Source organism: Tachyglossus aculeatus, chromosome 2 (assembly GCF_015852505.1).
Source record: "Tachyglossus aculeatus isolate mTacAcu1 chromosome 2, mTacAcu1.pri, whole genome shotgun sequence".
NCBI classification, from domain to species: Eukaryota; Metazoa; Chordata; class Mammalia; order Monotremata; family Tachyglossidae; genus Tachyglossus; species Tachyglossus aculeatus.
Window position 1 is genome coordinate 147,930,741 of NC_052067.1, and position 25,324 is coordinate 147,956,064.

General features: G+C 40.7%; 1 protein-coding gene across 2 annotated transcripts in view; it reads right to left on the reverse strand.

Annotated features, from left to right (window-relative positions):
- The window catches only part of LOC119943922 (sucrase-isomaltase, intestinal-like), a 126,706-nt gene that overhangs the window by 34,927 nt on the left and 66,455 nt on the right, over positions 1-25,324 (reverse strand). For both annotated transcript variants that reach the window (XM_038765131.1, XM_038765140.1), the window contains exons 8-12: positions 14,259-14,384; positions 13,854-13,985; positions 11,358-11,471; positions 10,631-10,747; positions 10,466-10,550 (exon numbers count right to left, since the gene is read on the reverse strand). In XM_038765131.1, the coding sequence (XP_038621059.1) occupies positions 10,466-10,550; positions 10,631-10,747; positions 11,358-11,471; positions 13,854-13,985; positions 14,259-14,384 (574 nt within the window). The remainder of the gene's footprint in view (positions 1-10,465; positions 10,551-10,630; positions 10,748-11,357; positions 11,472-13,853; positions 13,986-14,258; positions 14,385-25,324) is intronic.

Sequence of the window (25,324 nt, forward strand, 5' to 3'; positions counted from 1 at the left end):
TCAGATTTGTATTCAATAAGAAAAGTGTTGCAGGGATATGAAAAGACTCTGCAAGCCTAAAACTATATAGTCTAATTCCACAAGGTAACTAACATTACAGTCACGAATGTAGCTGTGCACATTCAGGGAAGACCATTTCTCTAATTCTCTAAAGGTTACCAAGAATTTATGTTTTCTCCTTGATGGAAGCTATTTCCTTAAAATAGCCTTTATCACTAAATATGACTTGTTAATTCTTTTCCCTACTATGTTCCAAGGTGTGGATCTTCATAAGCATAAACCTTAGCTATATTAAAAGAAAACTCCTCAATCTACAACATGATGCTGATTTTACCACTGATATTTAAAACTGAAAAGGTCAAAACAGAATAAGGACAAAGATAAAAATATGTTGAGTCTTTTGCAAATGAAGAAATTAATGGACATGAGCACATGCCCGCATCTCTGTGTTGACCAGAAATAAGGCTGGGATTAAATGAAATTAGACAACAGAATTAAATGAATCATCTCTGTCTTTTGTATTCCTTTGTTTTGTTTGTCCAGGGGAGCTGTATTCTGAAGATCTCAGAGTGTATTTGTAGATGACAGAGCTCGGACTACTTGGCCCCATGAAAGAGAGAACAGGAAAAAATGGTGGGAATGACTAGAAGGGAAAGTAAATTAAGTTGGAATGGTTGGTAGTAATAGAGATAGTATTTATTAAGGGGTTCCTGTGTGCAGAGCACTGTACTAAACTGTGGAAGAAAGTATACGGGTGGGAATTAGATATAGGTCCTTGAAGGGGTTCACAATTTAAGCATTTCAATCTATCAATCACAATATGCTTTGGTTAGGACGCTGCTGAGGAATTGGGAAACAGTCTTCCAACAGTGCCCTTCTGTGTGGATAAGAATGTAAAACACTGCCAGATGAAACAATTGACTGTGCGTGGTAGTGGTCAGGGTAGCATATGACAATACAAGTTTACCTTAATTTGGGACTCTTTGGGAATCTAAACTCCCAGTATTAGAGAACTGACTCAATTTTAAGGCAGTCCATCTTCTGACTCTCCTCTAATCCTTCCCTACTTCATAATGATTATAATAATAATAATATTCATTAAGTGCTTAGTGTGTGTCAAGCTCTAAGTGCTGGGTTAGATGATGATGATAATGATGGTATTTGTTAAGCGCTTCCTAAGTGCCAAGCACAGTTCTAAGTGCTGGGGTGGATACAAGGTAATCAGGCTGTCCCACCTGGGACTCACAGTCTTAAACCCCATTTTACAGATGAGGTAACTGAGGCACAGAGAAGTTATGCGACTCGCCCAAAGTCACACAGCTGACAAGTGGCAGAGTTGGGATTAGAACCCACAGCGTCTGACTACCAAGCCCTTGCTCTTTCCACTGAGCCACGCTGCTTCTCTGATTAGGATGGCTACAGTTCCTGTCCCAGGAGGGCTCACAATCTTTATCCCCATTTTGCAGATGAGGTAAATGAGTCCCAGAGAAGTTAAATGACTTGTCCAAGGTCACACAGCAGACAAGTGACAGAGCCCGAATTAGAACCTAGGTCTTTCTGAGTCCCAGGCCCATGCTCTATCCACCAGGCCCTGCTGCCTCCCCATGTGCTGCTTCCTTCATGTGGACCTTTGAGAAAATAGGGAATTCGCTGCTGAGACGGAACTCTGGGAGAAGGAGCAATGTTGTGTGCCAGAGAGTTAGCTGTAATAATAATAATGATGATGGCATTTATTAAGTGTATACAATGTGTAAAGCACTGTTCTAAGCGCTGGGGAGGTTACAAGGTGATCAGGTTGTCCCACGGGGGGCTGACAGTCTTCATCCCCATTTTACAGATGAGGGAACTGAGGAACAGAGAAGTGAAGTGACTTGCCCAAGTCACATGGCTGACAAGTGGTGGAGCCGGGATTTGAACTCATGACCTCTGACTCCAAAGCCCGTGTTCTTTCCACTGAGCCACACTGCTTCTCTAGAGCTTTGAAGGTTTATATGGGAATATCTGATAAAGAGCAGAAGTGACAATGGGACAGAAAAAGCAAAACTGATTTTTAGCCCAACCTTAATGAAATCTTATGACCCACCTTCCTCATCCATTTCCAATTACCTTTCAGAAATATTCTGAAGATAAATAGGCTATTTGCAAGCGCACTTTGTGCAATAAAGACCATATTGATTGCTCTAACTGTGGATTCAACCCCCAAGCAACACCCTAGTCTCCCCCTCACTGGTTGCTGTTGATGAAGAGAGCAAGCCTATAAAGAAAATTACAGTGCAACCTTCAGATGACATTCAATTGCCAAATGTGCTCAGCCAAGATGGCCAAGTCTGATGTATGCTAACTGCATTTTAAATTTAAAACATCGCATAATCAATTTATCGCGAGCAACCCAACCTGCTGAAATTTTAACTGCATCCTACTCTTTGACTTTTAAGTCATAAACAAAGGAACAATGACAAAGTAATCTGGACATCTTCTCACCACTTCCCACCCCTTGAAAACTGAGGTTTTTGGCCTTATTGTGTCATATTAATTTTCTCTGAGAGAACATTTTAAGATCTAACCACATCGTAATAGATTCAATCTGCCCAGTCACAAGGAAAGAAGGAACAAAATGCAAATGATTATACTAGACTGCAGTGTGTAATTATAGGAGTCTGGTACTTTAACCAGACTATAATGCCTAATTATCTCAAAATTGTGCCTCGCTTTAAAAACCAAGCACTTCCAAATCCAAGAGTTCCTGCAAAGAGCTAAAAACCTCAGAGTTTTGAAGTGTGAAAGAGGTGAAGAGGAATAGGCCACCAGCTAAAAATAGTACAGACATGAGAATATTCCCCTGTCAACGTCTTAAGCCCTCTGTACCACGCAGTCTGACCCCAGGAAGTTTTTTCCAGTTCTTTAAAACTGTTTTATTTCCATTTATTTCAAAAAGTAGAAAAGCCTAGCTCATTCATTCATTCATTCATTCATTCAATTGTATTTATTGAGCGCTTACTGTGTGCAGAGCACTGTACTAAGAGCTTGGGAAGTACAAGTTGGCAAAATATAGAGACGGTCCCTGCCCAACAACGGTTTTGCTTTCACAGATCCAGTTGGTCCTACCATTCTTCTTGTTACCAGCTCATATTATTCCTTCTATTCCGCTGTGTCCCTATTTTTCCATGAGAAAGATTCAAGGAGCCAACTTCCTTGTAAAACAGTTATCCATGAATGGATGGGCCAATCAGAGCAGAAGGTAAATTACTTCACAACTCATTAGGTTAAGATTATTGACTGAGTTACGTTAGGCAAAATTTTCGAATAAATAGGTTAGGATTTTCAGCACCCTAGTGATGAACCATTATAAAATATGCATAATGCAAATAATTCCATACTATAGTTGTTTACTCACAGTAATGGTTAAAGTGGTTACTTGAGAAAACTACAATCTGTTTTATGGCTGGTATCCTCTCAGTTGCTCTTTAGAGCATTTACATGCTCCTTTACCATTTTATCCTTCTAAGTGCCCTATTTTCTGAATGCATCAATTTTGACTCTAGTGACTCATTTAGCCATTAAGTGCATTCACTTTAGAGGAAGCGTTGCCATTTCGATCTCTAATGGTCCGAACGCCTCTTCCTTTGTGTGGCTCCCATGACACTGTCCTTATCTTAGTGAGAAGCTGATAAGCATCCGGTAAGAGTAGAAAGTTTTTCCCAGGACTACTAAGGAATGAACTGGACCCTGAGGCTACAAAGTCTATTTTTTTTATTATTATTATTTTACTTAGATTTTCCTTTTTGCTAAATTGAATCACCACAAACACAAATCGCTTTAATTGCATAGGAAATGTAAATAATAAGCTCTAATCAAATCAAATTAAATGGTGAGATTCAGAGTGCCAAGAAGTCCCCTTAGCTGTAAAACTCCACTCAATTAAATCTGAAAATCTTTTTTTTTTTATTTTGTACCATTTAACCATGGCATATGATTAGTTACAGAAATAGCAAGTCATGGAAACTAGAGGCAGAAGAGACCTGTTGGCCAAAGGAAATAACTTACTAGCCTGTGTCAGTAGAAAGATAATATTTACACCCTTCAGACTCACAATTCAAACTTGTCAAACAATAAAACTTTTTGGCTACCATAAAGGATGAAGAGACCACCATCGATTAAAGTCATTCATAATTGAACAAGGACTATGTGTACATATTTATAATAATAATTCTATTCATTTTCATAAATGATGTGTATATATCTACAAGTCTATTTACTTATAATGAGAAGCAGTGTGGCTCAGTGGAAAGAGCAGGGGCTCGGGAGTCAGAGGTCATGAGTTATCTCATCTGTAAAATGGGGATTAAGACTGTGAGCCCCACGTGGGACAACCTGATTACCTTATATCCCCCTCCAGCGCTTAGAACAGTACTTTGCACATAGTAAGAGCTTAACAAACGCCATCATCATTATTATTATGGGTTCTAATCCTGACTCCGCCACTTGTCAGCTGTGTGACTTTGGGCAAGTCACTTAACTTCTCTGGGCCTCAGTTACCTCATCTGTAAAATGGGGACTAAGACTGTGAGCCCCCCGTGGGACAACCTGATCGCCTTGTAACCTCCCCAGCACTTAGAACAGTGCTTTGCACATAGTAAGTGCTTAATAAATGCCATTATTATTATTATTATTATTATTATTTTCTAAAAGAAAAATATGTACATGCCTTACGAATCCACAGATACCTCCAATGGTAACCTAGTCTTCACTACTTCAAACAGAAATCCTTTACCAGTGGCTTTAAGGTCCTAAGTCATCTCTCCCCTTCCTATCATTCCTTGCTCCTCTTCCACTACTACCCAGTCTACACTTTGGCTTCTCTAACACCAAACTACTTACTGTAATAATAATAATAATAATAATAATAATAATAATAATAATAATAATAATAATAATGATGGTATTTGTTAAGTGCTTACTATGTGCCGAGCACTGTTCTAAGTGCTGGGGTAGATACAAGGTCATCAGGTTGTACCACAGGGGGCTCACAGTCTTAATCCCCATTTTACAGATGAGGTAACTGAGGCACAGAGAAGTTGAGTGGCTTGCCCAAGGCCACACAGCAGGCAAATGTTGGAGCCGTGATTAGAACCCACATTCTCTGGCTCCCAAGCCTGTGCTCTTGCCAATGAGCCACGCCGCTTTTGTACCTTCCCCCTTGCTCATATCCTCCCTCCTGCCTGGAAGTCCCTCCATTGACCACCATTCATTCAATCGCATTTATTGAGTGTTTACTGTGTGCAGAGCACTCTGCCCATTTTAGGAAAGCATTCTTTCATTCATTCAATTGTATTTATTGAGCACTTACTGTGTGCAGAGCACTGTACTAAGCACTTGAAAAGTACAAGTCGGTAACATATCAAGATGGTCCCTACCCAGCAACAGGTTCACAGTCTAGAAGGCACTGTGGTCTAGTGGAAAGAGCAAAGGCCAGGAGTCAAAGGACCTGGGTTCCAATCCTGGTTCCACCAATTGCCTGTTGGGTGACCTTAGGCAAGTCACTTCACCTCCCTGTGCCCCAGATTCCTCACCACTAAAATGGGCATTAAATGCCTGTTCATTCATTCATTCATTCAATCCTATTTATTGAGCGCTTCCTGTGTACAGAGCACTGTACTAAGCACTTGGAAAGTACAATTTGGCAACATCATCATCATCATCATCATCAATCATATTTATTGAGTGTTTACTGTGTGCAGAGCACTGTACTAAGCACTTGGAATGTACAATTTGGCAACATATAGAGACAGTCCCTACCCAACAGCGGGCTCACAGTCTAGAAGGGGGAGTGGACATAGATTGTTTCCAATACGATTAACTTGCATCTACTCCAGTGCTTAGAACAGTGCTCGACACATAATAAGCACTTAACCAATACTATTATTATCATTATTTCAAAGCCCTATTAAAATCACATAGCTGACAAACCTTTCTTCTCTCCCACTATTATCACTTAATTTTCCACCACCTCTAACTAACCTCATTTTCCCACCTCATTCCCCCTCCCTTCTGCATCCTTTATGCACTTGGGTTTTTGTCTCTAAGCATTTTGATACTCCCCCCAATCCCCACTCTTCTAGCCCTCTGAACACATCTGCATGCACTGTTGCTTCTCCCTCCCTGACAATGATTTTAATGTCTTTCCCAATCTATCAATTGCATTTATTGAACCCTTTCTGTGTGCAGAGCACTGTCCTAAGCACTTGGGGGAGTACAATAAAAAAATATCACAGAGTTGGTAGACACATTCCCTGCCCACAATAAGCTCTCACCCACTAGATTGTAAATTCTTCCATTTACAAGGGAATACAACTCTACTGTAATAATAATGATGGCATTTATTAAGCGCTTACTATGTGCAGAACACTGTTCTAAATGCTGGGGAGGTTACAAGGTGATGAGGTTGTCCCACAGGGGGCTCACAGTCTTAATCCCCATTTTACAGTTGAGGGAACTGAGACACAGAGAAGTTAAGTGACTTGCCCAAAGTCACACAGCTGACAAGTAGCGAAGCAGCATGGCTCAGTGGAAAGAGCATGGGCTTTGGAGTCAGAGGTCATGGGTTCGAATCCCAGCTCCACCACATGTCTGCTGTGTGACCTTGGGCAAGTCACTTAACTTCTCTGAGCCTCAGTTACCTCATCTGTAAAATGAGGATGATTACTGTGAGCCCCACGTGGGACAACCTGATCACCTTGTAACCTCCCCAGCGCTTAGAACACACTGTGCACATAGTAAGTGCTTAATAAATAACATTAAAAAAAAAAAAGTGGCGGAGCTGGAATTTGAACCCATGACCTCTGACTCCAAAGCCCGTGCTCTTTCCACTGAGCCACGCTGCTTCTCAAGCTTCCACTGTACTCTCCCAAGTGTTTACTATAGTGTTCTGTGTGCAATAAGCACTCAATAAATACCACTGAACATTGATTGGGATTTGCATATGAATCACACCAATTTGGGATATTAGCTCCTGGAGGACAGGGACTAAGTTTTTTAAGTGCTCTGCATAAGCCAATTTTCTGAGACATTTAGTGTGAGCAAAGAACACGACTACAAATTCTCTTGTACTCAATCAATTGTATTTATTGAGTGCTTACTGCATGCAGAGCACTGTACTGTTTGGGAGAGTACAATATAACAAAGTTGGTAGACATTTTCCCTGCCCATAACAATAATAATAATAATAATGGCATTTAAGCACTTACTATGTATCAGGCACTGTACTAAGTGCTGGGCTGCTAGACTGTGAGATCACTGTTGGCAGAGATTGTCACTCTTTACTGCTCTATTGTATTGTCAGTAAGCACTTCATAAATACGTTTGAACGAATACAAGCAAATCGGATTGGGACACAGTCTCAATCCCCATTTAACTGATGAGGTAACTGAGGCACAGAGAAGTGAAGTGACTTGCCCAAGATCAGACAACAGACAAGTGTTGGAGCCAGGATTAGAACCCTTGACCTTCTTACTCCCAGGCCCATGCTCTATCCACTATGCCATCTCCCTAAGCGCTTAGTACAAGTGCTGTACACCCAGTAAGCAGCGTGGCTTATCAATCAATCAATCAATCAATCAATCAATCAATCGCATTTATTGAGCATTTACTGTGTGCAGAGCACTGTACTAAGCGCTTGGGAAGTACAAGTTGGCAACATATAGAGACAGTCCCTACCTAACAGTGGGCTCCACAGTCTTAGCGGAAAGAGGACTGTTTCTGTTTGTTATATTGTACTTTCCCAAGCACTTAGTACAGTGCTATGCCTATATATAGTAAGCACTCAATAAATACGATTGACTGACAAGTCACCCAAGCCTTCACTTCAGGACTCAAAGTCTTGTCAGCTGCTCTGGAAGCCAGAAATGTGTGATCATCAATCGTATTTATTGAGCGCTTACTATGTGCAGAGCACTGTACTAAGCCCAGCCAGGTTGCTTTGCTGCCCTGGAACAATAAGGCAACTGACTGAGCCCCCTCCTTCATCTCTCCCTCCTCCCCCTCCACCCCACCTTACCTCCTTCCCCTTCCCACAGCACCTGTATATACGTGTATGTGTTTGTACGTATTTATTACTCTATTTATTTTATTTGTACATATTTATTCTATTTATTTTATTTTGTTAATATGCTGTGTTTTGTTGTCTGTCTCCCCCTTCTAGACTGTGAGCCCGCTGTTGGGTAGGGACCGTCTCTATATGTTGCCAACTTGTACTTCCCAAGGGCTTAGTACAGTGCTCTGCACACAGTAAGCACTCAATAAATATGATTGAATGAATGAATGAATAATAATAATAATAACTGTAGCACTTGTTAAGCACTTGCTATGTGCCAGGCACTGCTCTAAGCTCTGGGGTAGATACCAGGTAATCAGACCGGACACAGTCCATGTTTCACAAGGGGCTCGCAGCCTTAATCCCCATTTTGCAAATGAGATAACTGAGGCAGAAAGAAGTGAAGTGATGGACCCAAAGTCACACAACAGACAAGTGGTGGAGCCAGGATTAGAACCCACTTCCTTCTGACTCCCAGGCGCATGGCCTACCCACGAAGCCACATTGCTTCTCCAAGGAGCTGTCTTCCTCTGCCTCGTGCAAGTGCGATGGCACCTCACTAGTTCCAGTCCTCTTGGAAGCAGTGCTACTTGTAATATTTATTGAGCGCCCACTTGGTGCACTGCACTGTACTAGATACTGGGGAAGTACAGAATAATAATAATAATAATAATAATAATGGCATTTATAAAGCACTTACTATGTGCAAAGCACTGAGGAGCAGCGTGGCTCAGTGGAGAAGAGCACGGGCTTTGGAGTCAGAGGTCATGGGTTTGAATCCCGGCTCCACCACATGTGTGCTGTGTGACGTTGGGCAAGTCACTTAACTTCTCTGAGCCTCAGTTACCTCATCTGTAAAATGGGGATTAAGACTGTGAGCCCCATGTGGGACAACATGATCACCTTGTATCCACCCCCAGTGCTTAGAACAGTGCTCTGCACATAGTAAGCGCTTAACAAATGCCATCATTATTATTATTATTATTTCTAAGCGCTGGGGAGGTTACGGAAGAAAGAACTGACATATTCCCTGTCTACAAGGAGCTCACACTAACAAGGGAGGCAAACATTCAAAAAAGTTGAAACTTGAGGGTCAAAATAAACAATAGGTAAACGTGTACGCAGGGGTGCACTTTACAGTAGAGGTGGGACTAGTTTCCTCATCAATGAAATTAAGATTAAATACTTTTATTCCCTCTCTGTTAGATTCTTAGACTATGAGCCCCATATGGAGTAATAATAATAATAATGATGGCATTTATGTAGTGCTTACTATGTGCAAAGCACTGTTCTAAGTGCTGGGGAGGTTACAAGGTGATCAGGTTGTCCCACAGGGGGCTCACAGTCTTAATCCCCATTTGACAGATGAGGGAACTGAGGCCCGGAGAAGTGAAGTGACTTGCCCAAAGTCACACAGCTGACAATTGGTGGAGCCGGGATTTGAACCCCTGACCTCTGACTCCAAAGCCCGGGCTCTTTCCACTGAGCCACGCTGCTTCTCATAGTACGGTAGAGTAGGGACCGTGTCTGATCTGGTTGTCTTGTAAGTAGCCCAGCGCTTAGTATAGCATGGTGTAGTGGATAGAGCACGGGCCTGGACATCAGAAGGTCATGGGTTCTAATCCCGGCTCTGCCACTTGCCTGCTGTGTGACCTTGGGCAAGTCACTTCACTTCTCTGTGCCTCAGTTACCTCATCTGTGACATGGGGGTTGAAACTGTGAGCCCCATGTGGGACATGGACTGTGTCCAACTTGATTTACTTGTATCCCCTCCAGCACTTAGTACAGTGACTACACATAGTAAGCACTTAACAAATACCATTATTATTATTACAGGGCCTGCATAAAATATGCACTGAGCAAATGCCAAAATCATTATTACTGTGAACTCCATGTGAGGCAGTGACTGTGCCTGATCTGATTGTACTTTATCTACTTCAGTGGTTAGAACAGTACTTAGCACATAGTAAGCACTTAACTATTTTTTAATTTTTATTATTGTTATTATTATCATTATTACCTTCCTAATGATAAGAACACATCTTATCCTCATTCACTCCTGGGCTAAGCCCACATGCACTGGGAATCTTAAATCCTCTATAAATGCCTTCTAGGAGATTGATCCAAGAATTATAATTTAGTAATATGTTTCTTGTTCTCCAGGAAACGCTTGTACCACAGTACAGTGAAAATCATCAAAATTTCCTGAAACGATTGCCTAGGACTTTGAAACTACCAAGGAGGAACAGCTGTCCCATTTCATTCAAAGACTGAACTGGTGATGGTAAAATACAAAATATAACTGCAGTATCCAGATGAAGTGTATCACAGGAAAGCAAGCCACATTTCCAAAAACACTTTTTTAAATGTACTTACCAGGAACATATGGTGGGTTATTGAGTTTATTGTGTGTACAACCAGTATTCTGGCCAGCTCCAAAATTGGCTGGTTCATTCATATCCTTAAATGAAAAATGAGAAGTACGTGTGTGAATATGTTCATTTTTTATGTGGGAAATAGAAAAGCAAATGGTAGACTTACAATCCAAATTCCATCATAATCAAGAACATCTTTGAACTCCAAACACATCTGAGTCCACCATTCAACTGTTTTGGGATTTGTGTAGTCAGGAAACACTGAATTTCCTGGCGGCCAGGCCTACAGAAGAGAGAAAATGCATATTTCCCTGATAAGCCTTGTAATAAAATATCAAAAATCTCTTTATTTGATTGGGAAAGTGTGGCCTAATCAAAAGACCAGGGTCCTATTGGGAGTCAAAAGACCTGGGTCCTACTCCCGGCCCCACCGCATATCAACTGCATGACCTTGGACAAGTTACTTAACTTCTCTTTGCCTCAGTTACCTCATCTGTACAATGGGAATTAACACTGTGAGCCCTATATGGGAGACGGACTACATCCATCCTGATTATCTTTCATCTACTTCAGTGCCTCGTACATCATAAGTACTTAACAAATGCCATTAAAAAAGAGAAAAGAGAAATGGCTACATAAAATATCTAAAATAAAACAATAAAGCCAAGTAGCCTTATTAATAGATCATCCAAGATGCTTTAAAAAAGGGAATTGTGAAATAAGACTTCTCTCCATATTTGTCCCATTTTTTGAGGCAAAACCAGTGTGGATTTGGACTGATTTTGATTTCTGGAGTTTTCCAAATGATGAGCTGAGCTTTTTGATTTAGATAATTTGCTATTACACTCCCAGGTGAACACAGCGACTTATTCATTCATGCTTAACAAACCTACCTTGCCGACTGCAGGAGTTACGCCATCAGAATTTTTGATCCAAACCCCCATTTTCTCTCCAAGTTCATAGGCTCTGTAGGTTCCCTGAGGTTCGTCTTTTGTCAAAAAGGGATCCTACAGGAGTGTCATTTATGGAGGGAGTTAAGAGGAATAATCAGTAAGAGACAAAAATGTCAGGGATTCAGTCAAATTCAAACCAAATATATCAGATAAGTGTATGAATTAAGGAGAGCAGTTACATCTTGGCATAGCAGATAGAGAACAAGCCTGGGAGTCAGAAGGTCATGGGTTCTAATCCCGGCTCTGCCACTTGTCTGCTGTGTGACCTTGGGCAAGCCATTTAATTTCTCTGTGCCTCAGTTACCTCATCTGTAAAGTGGGGACTAAGACCGTGAGCCCTTCGTGGGACAACCTGATTACCTTGTATATACCCCAGCGCTTAGAACAGTGCCTGTCCCATAGTAAGTACTTAACAAATACTATAATTATTTATTGTTATTATTAAGTCACTGCCCTTCTCTGGGCCACAGTTACTTCACCTGAAAAATGGAGACTGAGACTGTAAGCCCCATGTGGGACAGGGACTGTGTCCAACCAGATATGCTTGTATTCACCCTAATGCTTAGTACAGTGGCTGGCACACAGGATGCACTTAATAAATACTGCAATTATTATTATTATTATCTATTATCTTGTTAGGAACATGAGAACTGTCCATCTCTTGTAATGATCTTTCAATGCTGCAAGAGGTAATTCCTGGAGGATGTCAAAAAGTGAGCAACGAGTTTAATTATCTGCTTCTAATCAGAATATCTTGATTTCTTTTACTTGAAACGTTATTCTGGTGCATAAATCCAATTAATCATGTAAATTAAGCCTCAGAGCAGAACAAGCCTTCCTTATCCAACTTGGCACTCCTTAAGCGATATTTTCACCCTGTAGTGTCATATAGAAGATTAAGTGATCAATTATGACCTTAAGACACCGACAAGGAACCTTCCTAAAAGAAGAATAACTTTTACCCAATTGTACTCAGAGTCAACTTTGGTGATTCTTGGGGGGTTAGTTTTCAAATTACCTCTTCGAGCTAAAGAATGAATATTTCCTGAATAAAATGATGTTCAAAGCAAGGAATCCCTAGTCATTTACGTTCATCAAAGCTCTAATCATCATCAATCGTATTTATTGAGCACTTACTATGTGCAGAGCGTGATGGTGAAGATGATTCAGAACTAAGACATCTGGTGACATTGGAAGTACAGGGGACCTGTACTGATCTTCCTCCTCCCTAGTTGTGAGATTCAAGTAGTGTAGAGACTCTGTCCAATCTATCTTGCAACTACCCTAGTGCTTAGCACTCAGAGTAAGCACTTGGTAAATATCATAATTACTACTAAATGAGCACTTTTTCTAGGATCAGACTAGACTTATGCTTGAAAACCAACTCTTACTAAAATTGGAATTTCTATTTATACATTCTAAGGGAAAATGCTGAACAATCCCACCACCTAAAAACAAATTGAAATCTCAGTCTGCCCCGCATCTACTCTTTCACTTGTCATTTGAAATCATTAGCACTCATTCCCTGGCTTACCACAATCTCTATTAGATCAGTCTATCAAAGTTCACTGTGTTTTCTCGGCGCTACTAGCCAGACAGCACAGTTCACAGGTCGGTGCACATTTTCACTGTAACCAGTCAATATTCTTTGGTATATGGCACCTAGTTTAAGTAATACATTCAGTATTGATTAAGCCGTAACTACACTTAGTTGGGTCATAGTGTGTGTTTTCAATGTGCATTTTGGTAAAAGCAGGGAATGATCTTCTGACAATGTAGGCTTGCTGGAACTTGACAAACTGCATCATCCAAGAAAGGGATTGGCTGTATGGGTGTGGTATGGGGACAATACATAGTCTGGGGAGGGTTTTCTTTAATGTTAGGTGTCCTAAGTACACAACTTTTACATCGTAAGAAAATCGGTTGCATTGTGTTATCTTTATGACAACTAGTTTCTTTAATTACTGTCTTATATTTTAGTCATTAATACCTACACTGAAAATTAAACTAGTATTGGAGGGATCTTTATTTCTTAAAACAGTTGTGCTGAATTTTAATTATTTAGTACAAAAAGTACAGTTTTTCTGTTTCCTTTTCAACTTAAATACCTACTAAATGAAAATCACCTATGTTTTACAAATCACACCTAGAAAATGTGATCTAAAACTATTTAAAGTGAACCTAAAGAGAGACTCAAAGTATCTAGAAAAGCAATCGAGAAGTACTGTATTGCAAGTCACTTAATTTCTCTGTGCCTCAGTTTACCTTAGCTGTAAAATGGAGATGAAAACTATGAGCCCCATGTGGGACATGAACTGCGACCAACATGATTATCTTGTATTTACCCTACCCATTAGTACAGTGCCCGGCACATAGTAAGTGCTTAACAAGTACTAGAAAAACAAAACAACACTATAAAAGTAGTTTATACATTACCAAAATAATAACATAATGCATTCCATCCTTCTTCAGCTCCTGAATGTATTCCGGTAGACCAGCAAAATTAACTTTATCATACGTAAAATCCAAACGACGATCCATGTAGTCAATATCACCATACTGGACATCCTGTTAAAGGAATGGCTAGGTCTCAGCTTTCAGGAATATTGAATGATTTATAAAACTTAGGTTTCAAGAAGATATTTTCACAGAACTCAGAACTCTCCCTTAGTTTAAAATGGAACCACTTCTACACTTAGATAAGATTATCTCTATGTTGTGTAATTCAAAGAATATGATTCCACAGAACGGCTTGGTTTCATTTGGTTGCCTTTTACCTTGTACCATAATTCTCACAAAAACCCCTATCAAACAACAAATGAATAGGTGGAGTTCACTCACATATGGAATGTCGTACTTCCTCATACGGTCAACAGTTTTCTTCAGCACGTCCAAGCTGTTGTAACCCCACCGGCTCAGCTGGAATCCCAGAGACCAATATGGAGGAAAATATGGACGTCCAATAGCCTAAGATGTGAATTCAAAGGAAATTTTTTTCAAGACCTAAGCAAAGGGGCTGGAAATCAGAGCTAGAAGAAATTCTATTTTAGTTTTAGAACATCAGGCTGGAATTGACATTAATAAGGAAAAAAATAGCTCACATCATAAGTATGAATAGGATTTCACAGGAATTTTCCTATCTCAATGAAAGCTCCTCTTAGACTGTTCTTAAGTTATAGATTAAACTTCCTATTTATTATATCTTTAAAGGCCCCCTATATCTTTTTACTGTTTTCTCTGGTCCTAGGAGGAGGGAGAATAGCAAAATGAATCCTTGTGGGAGAATGTATTCCATTGATCTCATCACCTCTACAGTAGAAATCCTCAGAAATGTAGGAGAGATTCATGTGCAATGGCATGAGAATCCAGTCCTTCTAAAATCGACTCCTGATATGAAATCACGCTTCTTTACTTTCCTGAAAGGGCATCAGTAAAGTGAAAGGAAAGATACATAAAGAGTCTCTCTGCAGACAGCTTTCTGGCATAATGCTACAGAATAAGCACTATTTCTTCACCTGCTAGATTATGTGTTGCCTCCTTTCATCCACTTACAGTCAGAACGAATCATTCTTTGCCCTTATTACATGTCACTACAAGCAATTGCAATTCCTGATGTCTGTGGGAGTAAAGAAATGCCTGCCTTGTGTAAAAGAGTTTCATCAAGCTCTTCTGATTTCATTGCTTATTATCTAGCATTAGGCTGAAGGATAAAGCTACTTGGCAATGAAATGGCAGAGACAAGAAAAAAAGGGGTTTAGACTTTGACTTTGGATAGCTTCACCTGTTTCATCCCTGAACAGATGCTTTCTTCAGCTACCTACAAAATTTCAGGTGAGTCATCCTTTAAACAATGAATGCAAGCAAAATGTTCATTTCAATATTGAGGATTCAGAATTCAGCAATTCAAAAAAAAGAGCCCCTCTACCACATTTGCACTTTGAAAATTATTTCTACATTTTATGCTTTCCTCAAGGTGTGTCTTCAGGATGCCAAATGAAAAATGATCCAAGTTTCCTCTCCATACAAATAGATTAGAATGATTTGCACAACTCAGATATTAACTTACAATTCATTTCTAAAGTTTAAATGATTGCCTTCAATTTGTAATGTATCTATAATTCACTCAGATTTACCTTATAGGACTGGTTGTTTGTTTGGCCAAACAAGATGGCTGTTGTTGGGAAGAAGAAAGAAGAAAGAAGAAAGAAGAAAGAAGAAAGAAGAAGAAGAAGAAGAAGAAGAAGAAGAAGAAGAAGAAGAAGAAGAAGAAGGAAGAGGAGGAGGAGGAGAAGAAGGAGAAGAAGGAGAAAGAAGGTGAACCCATAAAATAATTCTCCACTATTACTCTTAAAATACTCTATTATATCCCCTATCCTTAATCTATTGTAATCTCCCTGAAAAGACTGTAATCTCCTTATGGGCAGGGATCATGTCTACCATCTCCATTGTATTGTACTTTCCCAAACACTTAGTACAGTGCTCTGCATACAGTAAGCACTCAGTAAATACCACAGTTTGATCAATTGATTGATAGGTAAAATTCAGAAAGTGTCAGTTAATGCTGGAAGAACCATCTGAAAAGAGAGGAACTGAGTAGGTGTCTCCCTTGCCCATAAATCCTATATTTGTTGTTCGGATTTCCAGTGACTAGATTCATTCATTAAAAATGAAGAAGGATGATTGAAAAATTAAATAGAAACCAGTAAGTGGGAAAAGACCCATTTAGATATGGAACAACAAAAAGGTACCTAAGACTTTAAAATTGATCAAATATGCTATTGAAAGCCAGAAACTTTCCTGAGAGCCGATAGACTAACTCAGAAAGAGGACCCTTAGATTATTAAAATATGCCTAAATTATAGCAGGCTAAGCAGTTCCCTCAACATTTAATGATTGAATCAATCAGACTCTGATGATTTATCTGAATCTGGTAATTCATAAATTTCAGAACTTTTATTCACAACACATAAGAAAGAAAATTGCATGCTGATAGGCAAGATAGGTTCAAGTATGGGAATTATAAAAACAAATTTAATGGTCCAGATTGAAGTAAAAAGATAATGCTAAATTGAACCAAATTAAATGTTGCTGAACATGTGTCCTTATGAATATTCACCTCAAGAGATTTACAATCAATTACAAAATAAATCCAAATGAAGGTGTTGGTCAGAAGTGGCAGGGTGTAGTGAGTATAGCACGGGCTTGGGAGTCAGAAGGTCCTGGGTTCTATTCCAGTCTCTGCCACGTGTACTGTGTGACCTTGGGCAAGTCACCTAACTTCTCTGTGCCACAGTTACCTCATCTGTAAAATGGGGGTTGAGAATGTGAGCCCCATGTGGGACAAGGGACTGTGTCCAACACAATTTGCTTGTATCCACCCCGGTGCTTAGTTCAGTGTCTGGCACCTAGTAAGTGCTTAAAAATACCATTATTATTATTATACAACAGGAATAAATATTCTATAGTCTTTTCATATGCTGGAGAAGAAGCCTGGCCTAGTGGAAAGAGAATGGGCCCAGGAGTCGGAGGATCTAATTCTGGGCCCCGCCATTTGTCTGCTGTGTGACCTTGGGAGAGTCACTTAACTTCCCTGTACCTGAATTACCTCATCTGCAAAATGAGGATTAAAGCTATGAGCCCCATGTGGGACCTGGATTGTGTCCAACCTGATTAGCTTGTATCCACCACAGTCCTTAGTACAGTGTGTGGCACATAGTCAACACATAACAAATACCATATATGCAAATGCAAAGGAAACGCAAGAAGGAAATGGAATAACATATTTCCCTTTATGGGAATACAATGGTAGTTTGGGAATGAGAAATAAGTTCAGCACTGAAAAAGATGGTAATAGGCCCAAATTAGCTCCTCCTGGCTTCCTTTCTTCCAGGTATAACTTAAGCAGAGCAAAAACAATCTAAACACAAAAATCATAGTACAGACTCATGCTGCAACAGTTCAGGGAAGCAATTACCAGCAAGAATTAACTGAAGCACAACAAAATGAGGCCTTTCCCAGAGTTATCCCTGAAGAGAAGTCACCCCTACCCATCATAGTGTGGCACATTATTGACAGGGGAGGCAAACTTATTCTCCAATCGTTTCTGGGAAGTGGAGGCAAACCAGAATCTTTGCTTCCTGGATCCATTAGTTTTTCTTTTCCTCTAGACCACAAGCTCCTTGTTGGTAAGGGAACATGTCTACCCACTCTGCTATCTTCTACTCTCCCTAATGCTTAGTTCAGTGCTCTGGACACAATAAGAACTCAATAAATATGATTGATTGATTAGTTGATTGATTTCCTTTTTTTCCCTTGAATTCTCTGCAAACTTTTAGCCAGACTGGTTTAGCCAGCAGGGTGTTTTAAAGGACCCTGCTTTATTACCTCACCATCCAAAATATGAATTAAAAGAATGTATTACTTAATGATGGCATTTGTTAAGTACTTACTAAGTGCCAAGCACTGTTCTTGCCATTAGACAGTAGAATAAATATTGAAGATACAGATCACAATGCTATGAAATGTCGGGGAAGTTGCTTACCTATTAGGAGTTTACAACAGATTACCCTGTGTAATATGCATTCAAGAGAATTTACCTCAAGCTGATGTATTTATTGTTAGATACACTTGGCTTCCCAAAGAACTGCATTTCTAAAGGGTACCATGCCCTCCCAGAATTGCAAGGAGGGGAACATGGTAGCTTAATGTTTTATGTCTCAGTTTCCTCATATAATAATAATAATTTCTGTATTTGTTAAGCACTTACTATGCGCCAAGCACTGTTCTAAGTGCTGGGGGAGATGCAAGGTCATCAGGTTGTCCCACATAGGGCTTACAGTCTTTAATCCCCATTTTCCAGATGAGGGAACTGAGGCACAGAGAAGTTAAATGACTTGCCCAAAGTCACATGGCTGATAAGTGGCAGAGCTGGGATTAGAACCCATGACCTCTGACTCCCAAGCTTGTGCTCTTTCCACTGAGCCACGTTGCTTCTCTAATGACTTTCAGACTTGAAGACCTACACGGGATAGGGGTGGTGTCTGATCTGTTCATCTTGTATCAACCCAGCCCTTAGCAATGTGTTTGGCACAGAATATTTAATAAATACCACAGTTACTATCATGATCTTTGCTGTATTGTAGACACAAGAAAAAGACAGTCTATTTTGCTGACCACCCCTCGCCTGTGTCCTTCTTCTGGCTTGGAATGTCCTCCTTCTTTACATATGACAGATGCTCACTTTCCCCACTTTCAAAGCTTTATTGAAAGCACATCTCCTCCAAGAAGTCTTCTCCGACTAACCCTCATTTCCTCTTCTCCCACTCTCTTCTGGGTCACCCTTGAAATTGGATAACTAACCACAAGGCAATAGAATAAACAATCTTGTTCATTCTGTTTTACATCTAAATAATTAAAGGCGTAAAAAGGAATGTGAAACCTGCTGTATGAAAAATGCTCCTAATACGCTGGAAAAACTTTGGAAATCAGCAGGCTGAAAGCATCATTGAAAGTCTTTGTTTCAGTCATACAGTAATCCCTACATGCTCAAGTCGGCTTTTGAAGCAAGCTTTATACAACAAGGATTTCCATCAGTGAACAACAAGCTGATGATGTCATTGGAATGGTTATTATTCAAGACACTCACTGTCCCATGGCAAGGATGAGGCAAAGAAAAAGGAAACATAATTGACAGGATCAGCATGTTCTTCGTAAGATTGACAGAGTGTTGTCACCACAAACTCTTGACAGAGCGTGGAATCGAGGGGGAGCAAAGTTTCACTCCAAATCTAAGATTCATTTAGCAATCATTCATGCATTCAATCGTATTTATTGAGTGCTTACTGTGTGTGAAGCACTGTACTAAATGCTTGGGAAGTACAAGTTGGAGATGTCCCTACCCAACAATGGGCTCACATTTTTAAAACCAAGCATGGCATTCTTTCCTTGTGATGGGACCCTTTTGCCATTACATTATGCCTTCAAACTACACTTTGCAAAGCTTCCAATTACTAATGACTTTTTGTAAAACAACTAAACGCCTAATACTTTATTCTTCAATAGAACAAATTAAATGAAATAGGTTATATATTAGGTTAACATATTAATATATATTAACCTACATATTATATATACGTTATATATTAGGTTAATATATTAATATATGTTAACCTATATATTATATATAGGTTATATATAATATATATATAAGAAGTTAGTACATATTTCTGTTAACCTATTTCATTTAATTTGTTCTATTGAAGAATAAAGTATTAGGTGTTTGTACTAACTTCTTATATATGTATATATATATATATATATATATACATATATAAGAAGTTAGTACATATTTCTGTTAACCTATTTCATTTAATTTGTTGTATTGAAGAATAAAGTATTAGTATATATATAGTATATATATGGTTAGTGGCCAGGGCTAACAAGGAGACTAGGATGTTATTTGAGATTGGTGGGAAGTAAAAACAGAGCAGAAGGAGATAGACAGGGCAACAAAGAGACATGTAGTGAGATAGAAGATAGCAACAGAGGTTCTCAAAAAAACACTCACATAAACACACATATGTCACACACAAACCTACAATCACTTCCTCTCTCTCAGAGGAGCATGGCATAGTGGATAGAGCATGGGCCTGAGAATCTGAGGGAATGGGTTCTAATCCTGGCTCTGCCACTCATCCGCTGTGTGACCTTGGCAAGTCACTTCACTTCTCTGGGCCTCAGTTACCTCATCTGTAAAATGGGTCTCACGTTTGTGAGCCCCATGTGGGACAGGGACTGTGTCCAATCCGATTTGCTTGTATCAACACCAGCACTTAGTACAGTGCCTGGTACATAGGAAGCACTCAACAAATACCATAATAATTATTATTATCACTTTCTCTCATCCAGAAAGGCTTCAACTAATTCTTAAATCGGTTCAGAGGAGGGCTAAAAATTCCAACAGTGATTTGTTGGGATGTTCTAACTGAGAACATTCCTTCCAAAGGATGTGGAAGGCTGAGGTCCTCCAGCTTACAAAGACTTAGGTGAAAGGGGAAGGAGCCAGGCTGTTCCTTTGTTCCTAATTCCGCTCACACACCAACCACCCCTCACCCTTTTTCACCTTGTCTTCCTCTGAAGCTCATGTAATCCACCTCTACCCCCTACTTTATTTACTTGTTTTAGTCATCAGCTGCACACTCCCAACTGGCCCTTCCACCAATTTTCTGAACAACTCGTACACCTTTCTCAACTTTTCTTCTTTTACTTCTCTACAGTTGTCCTTGAGGACATCAACAACATTGTGGTTGTCCCTGATGGCATGAATCCCTCAATCAATGATACTGATTGAGTGTTCACAAGTGTGCAGAGCACTGTACTAAATTCCCATTTCCTCTCACTCCTCAACTATGCTGACCTTCTGCTCCATCCCATCTCTCTATTCACCAACTATTACTCTAGATTGTAAACTCACTATGGGGAGGGAATATGCCTACCAAATCTCTTATATTGTACTTTCTCCCAAAAGCTTAGAACAGAGCTCTGCACAAAGTCACAGCTCAATAAATATGATGACTGGTTGACTGACAACTAGGATGCACGCTGGATCTCATCATCCCTTAGCATAGAGAAGCAGCATGGCTCAGTGGAAAGAGCCCGGGCTTAGGAGTCAGAGGTCATAGGTTCAAATCCCAGCTCTGCCAGTTGTCAGCTGTGTGACTTTGGGCAAGTCACTTAACTTCTCTGGGCCTCAGTTACCTCATCTGTAAAATGTGGATTAAGACTATGAGCCCCACATGGGAGAACCTGATCACCTTGTATCCTCCCCAGTGCTTAGAACAGTGCTTTGCAAATAGTAAGCACTTAACAAATACCCAAATTATTATTATTATTTAAACTTTTCTTACCTCACCAACTCAGATATCTCCCTCTGAACACAACCTCCTAATCTGCCTACTCTCCTGTATTCCTGCTCCCTGCAAACTGTCCTCTCCTTACTCAGAAACCTCCAGTCCTTATAACCCTTCTACCTCTTCAGGACATCGTGGTTCATTAAGACTCCAAACCCAACTTCTCTTCATTTGAAGCACAAACCCTTAACTTTATCATCTCTACAAAACTCAACTTGTTCACTGATCCAGCCCTCTATTAATCTAGGACCCCCAGGTCCCAGCTCTGGATAACCTCTAGAGTGTGCTTCCTCTATGGATATACAGACCAGAACGACTTTATGACAGACGATGGAAGAGGGTGTGTCCATGGAGTTGCTATGGGTGGGAAATGCCTTGGTGGCATTAGAAGAAGATAATAATAATAATAATGATAATGGTATTTGTTAAGTGCTTACTGTATGCCAAGCACTGTCCTAAGCAGTGGTATACAAGGTAATCAGGTTGTCCCATGCGGGGCTCACAATCTTAATCCCCATTTTACAGATGAGGTAACTGAGGCCCAGAGAAGTGAAGTGACTTGCCCCAGGTCACAGAGCAGACAAGTGGCCGAGCCGGGATTGGAACCCACATCCACCGACTCCCAAGCCCGGGCTCTTGCGGTGCTTAGAACAGTGCTCAGCACTTAGATCAGTGCTTTGCACATAGTAAGTGGTTAATAAATGCCATTATTATTATTATTACTAGGTCATGCCACTTCCCATGCTTCCTCCACTCCTGTGCTCAGGCAGAGAATTGCTGTTAGTGGAAATTCAAGCATGAGGCCAACTTCAGCCACCTCAAATTCACCTTCCCCCATTATAACTCTGCACTGTCTCCTGCTCTGAAACACTGCTTCCCCATCCCCACATTAACTCCCAAGTGCACTATAGCTCCCATGACAAGTCCACACCTTTAACGCCCTCGGAAACCCCGCATGTCCCCACATCCCCACTTTCTTACCTCCGATGGTCATGTCAACTATCTTCGGTTGCCAAAATCAAAACCAGAAAGCACAAGTAGCAGATCTCATAGTATTTACTCCCCGAGACAACCCCTGATTTCCCCGGGTCCTTCCCACTCCAACAACCACCTGCATCCATTTTAGCCATCTCTCAAGAAGAGGTGAGAAGCAATATGGTCTAGTGGAAAGAGAAGAGGACTGGGAGTCAAGGGAACTTGGTTTCTAATCCCGGTTCCACAATTTGCCCTTTGTGTTCCCCTGGGTAAGTCTCCTAGTTTCTCCATTCCTTAGTTTCTTCATCTGTAAAATGGGAACAATGTCTTTCTCCTCTCCCTCTTATTCTGTGGGACATATTTGGGACAGAACCGGGTCTGACCAGACATACTTCTGTCTACCTCAGCACTTAGTAAAGTATTTTTGAAGATGTACTAAAATTATTATCACTATCTACCACTTGCACATAAAATCTGCCCCTCTACCTGCACTTTTGATCTCATCCCTTCTCACTCTGTAAAAATGTTTTCACTCACACTCCTCTTCCTGACCACCATCACAACTACTCAACAAAGTTTCCTTTTCCACTATATTCCAACACACCCACAATTCTCCTTCTTAAAAAAAATCTCTCTCACATCCACTGCACCATCCAGCTAATGCTTCGTAGCTCTCCTATTATTACTATTATTATTGTATTTGTTGAGCTCTTACTGTGCGCCAAGCACTGTTCTAAGTACTGGGGTAGATGCAAGGTAATCAGGTTGTCCCATGTGGGGTTCACAGTCTTAATCCCCATTTTACAGATGAAAGAACTGAGGCACAGAGAAGTTAAGGTAGATACAAGGTAATCAGTTTTTCCCACGTGGGGCTCACAGCCTTAAACCCCATTTTACAGATGTGGTAACTGAGGCCCAGAGAAGTGAAGCGACTTGCCCAAGGTCATACAGCAGACAAGTGGTGGATCTGGGATTAGAACCCACTTCCTCTGACTCCCAAACCCGGGCTCTTTCCACTGAGCCACACTGCTTCTCTAATCCTGTACAAGCTCCTCATATGGGTTGCAAACCTTCTCTGCTTTTACTTTCTCTCCTCCAGCTACCTTCTTAACTCTCTATAAACTGGTTTCTGTTCCCTTCACTTTTCAGAGTGCTTTCTCCAAGATCATTAATGACCTCATGTTTCTCATAGCGAAGCAGCATGGCCCAGTGGAAAGAGCACAAACCTGGGAGTCAAAGGACCTAAGTCCTAAACCTGGCTCTGCCACATATCTGCTCTGTGACCTTGGACAAGTCGCTTAACTTCTCTGTGCCTCAGTTACCACATCTGTAAAATGGGGATCCAATCTAACTCCATCCTACTTAGACTGTGAGCCCCATATGGAACAGCTTCAACTACTGTCTTGAGGTGGATGAAACCCAAATCTATTATGCTAGCCCTAACCTCTCTCCTTTTCTGCATTTTCTCCTAAGCTAAGAAACCTCTACCTGGGCAACCTGCTACTACTTCAAACTCAAATTGTCCAAATCTTCATATTCCCTCCTAATTTATTTTCTCCACCTAGTGTTCCCAGCATAATTGCCATCACAGAAAGGGTCACAAGGAATATCCATATGGATGTCAAAGTCCCCAGTGATCAATGTAGGGATGGAGAAAGAGCGAACAAATGTGAGAAAGGAGTTTCCTCCTGCCTTCAGGATACCTTTACTTGGATGTCCCACAGACACCTCAAACTTAACATGTCCAAAACAGAACTCCTCATCTTCCCACTCAAAGCCTGTCCTCCTCTTGACTTTCCTATCACTGTAGACAACACCATCTTCTTCCCTTGTCACACAAGCCCATAACCTTGTGTGAAGCAGTGTGGCTCAGTGGAAAGAGCCCAGGCTATGGAGTCAGAGATCATGGGCTCAAATCCCGGCTCCACCAATTGTCAGCTGTGTGACTTTGGGCAAGACACTTAACTACTCTGTGCCTCAGTTACCTCATCTGTAAAATGGGGATTAAGACTGTGAGCCCCCCCGTGGGACAATCTGATAACATTGTAACTTTCCCAGTGCTTAGAATAGTGCTTTGCACATAGTAAGTGCTTAACAAATACCATCATCATCATCAGCCTTGGCATTATCCTCAACTGATCTCTCTCATTCAACCCACATATTCTATCTGTCACCAAATCCTGTTGAATCAACCTTCTTAACATCACTAAAACCTGCCCTTTCCTCTCCATCCAAACTGCTACCACATTAATCCAAGCACTTAGCCTATTCCACCTTGATTACTGATTCAACCTCCCTGCTGACCTCCTGTTTCTCTCCACCCCAGTCCACACTCCACTCTGCTGCCCAGATCATTTTTCTACAAAACCATTCAGTCCATGTTTCCCCACACTTCAAGAACCTCTGGTGGTTGCCTATCCACCTCTGCATTGAATAGAAACTCTTTACCTTTGGCTTTAAAGCACTCAAACACCTCACCCTCTCCTCCTTTAACTCGCTGCTATCCTACTATGACCCAGCCCACAAACTTCCCTCCTCTGCTGCCAACCTACTCACTGTAACTTGATTTTGTCTACCTTTCCACCAACCTCTCACCCATGTCCTGCTCCTGGCCTGGAACTTCCTACCTCTTCATATCCAATAGACGATCACTTTCCCTACACTCAAAGCCATTTTCAAATCACTTCTCCTCAAAGAGGCATTCCCCAAATAAAGTCCTCATTTCCTCTTCCCCTGCTTTCTTCTGTGTTGCCCTTGCACTTGGATTTGCACTTTTTATTCACCCCACCCTCAGCCCCATAGGACTGAGTATATAGCCATAATTTATTTATTTCTATTATATCTGTCTCCCCTCTTGACTATAAGCTCCTTGTGAGCAGGGAACACGTCTACGACTCTGTTAAATTTTACTTTCCAAGTGGTTAGTACAGTGCTCTGTCAATAGAAAACATTCAATAACTATGATTGATCGATTGATTAATAATACTTCTATCCTCCCCATCTCAAAAGCCCATACTTTGACTC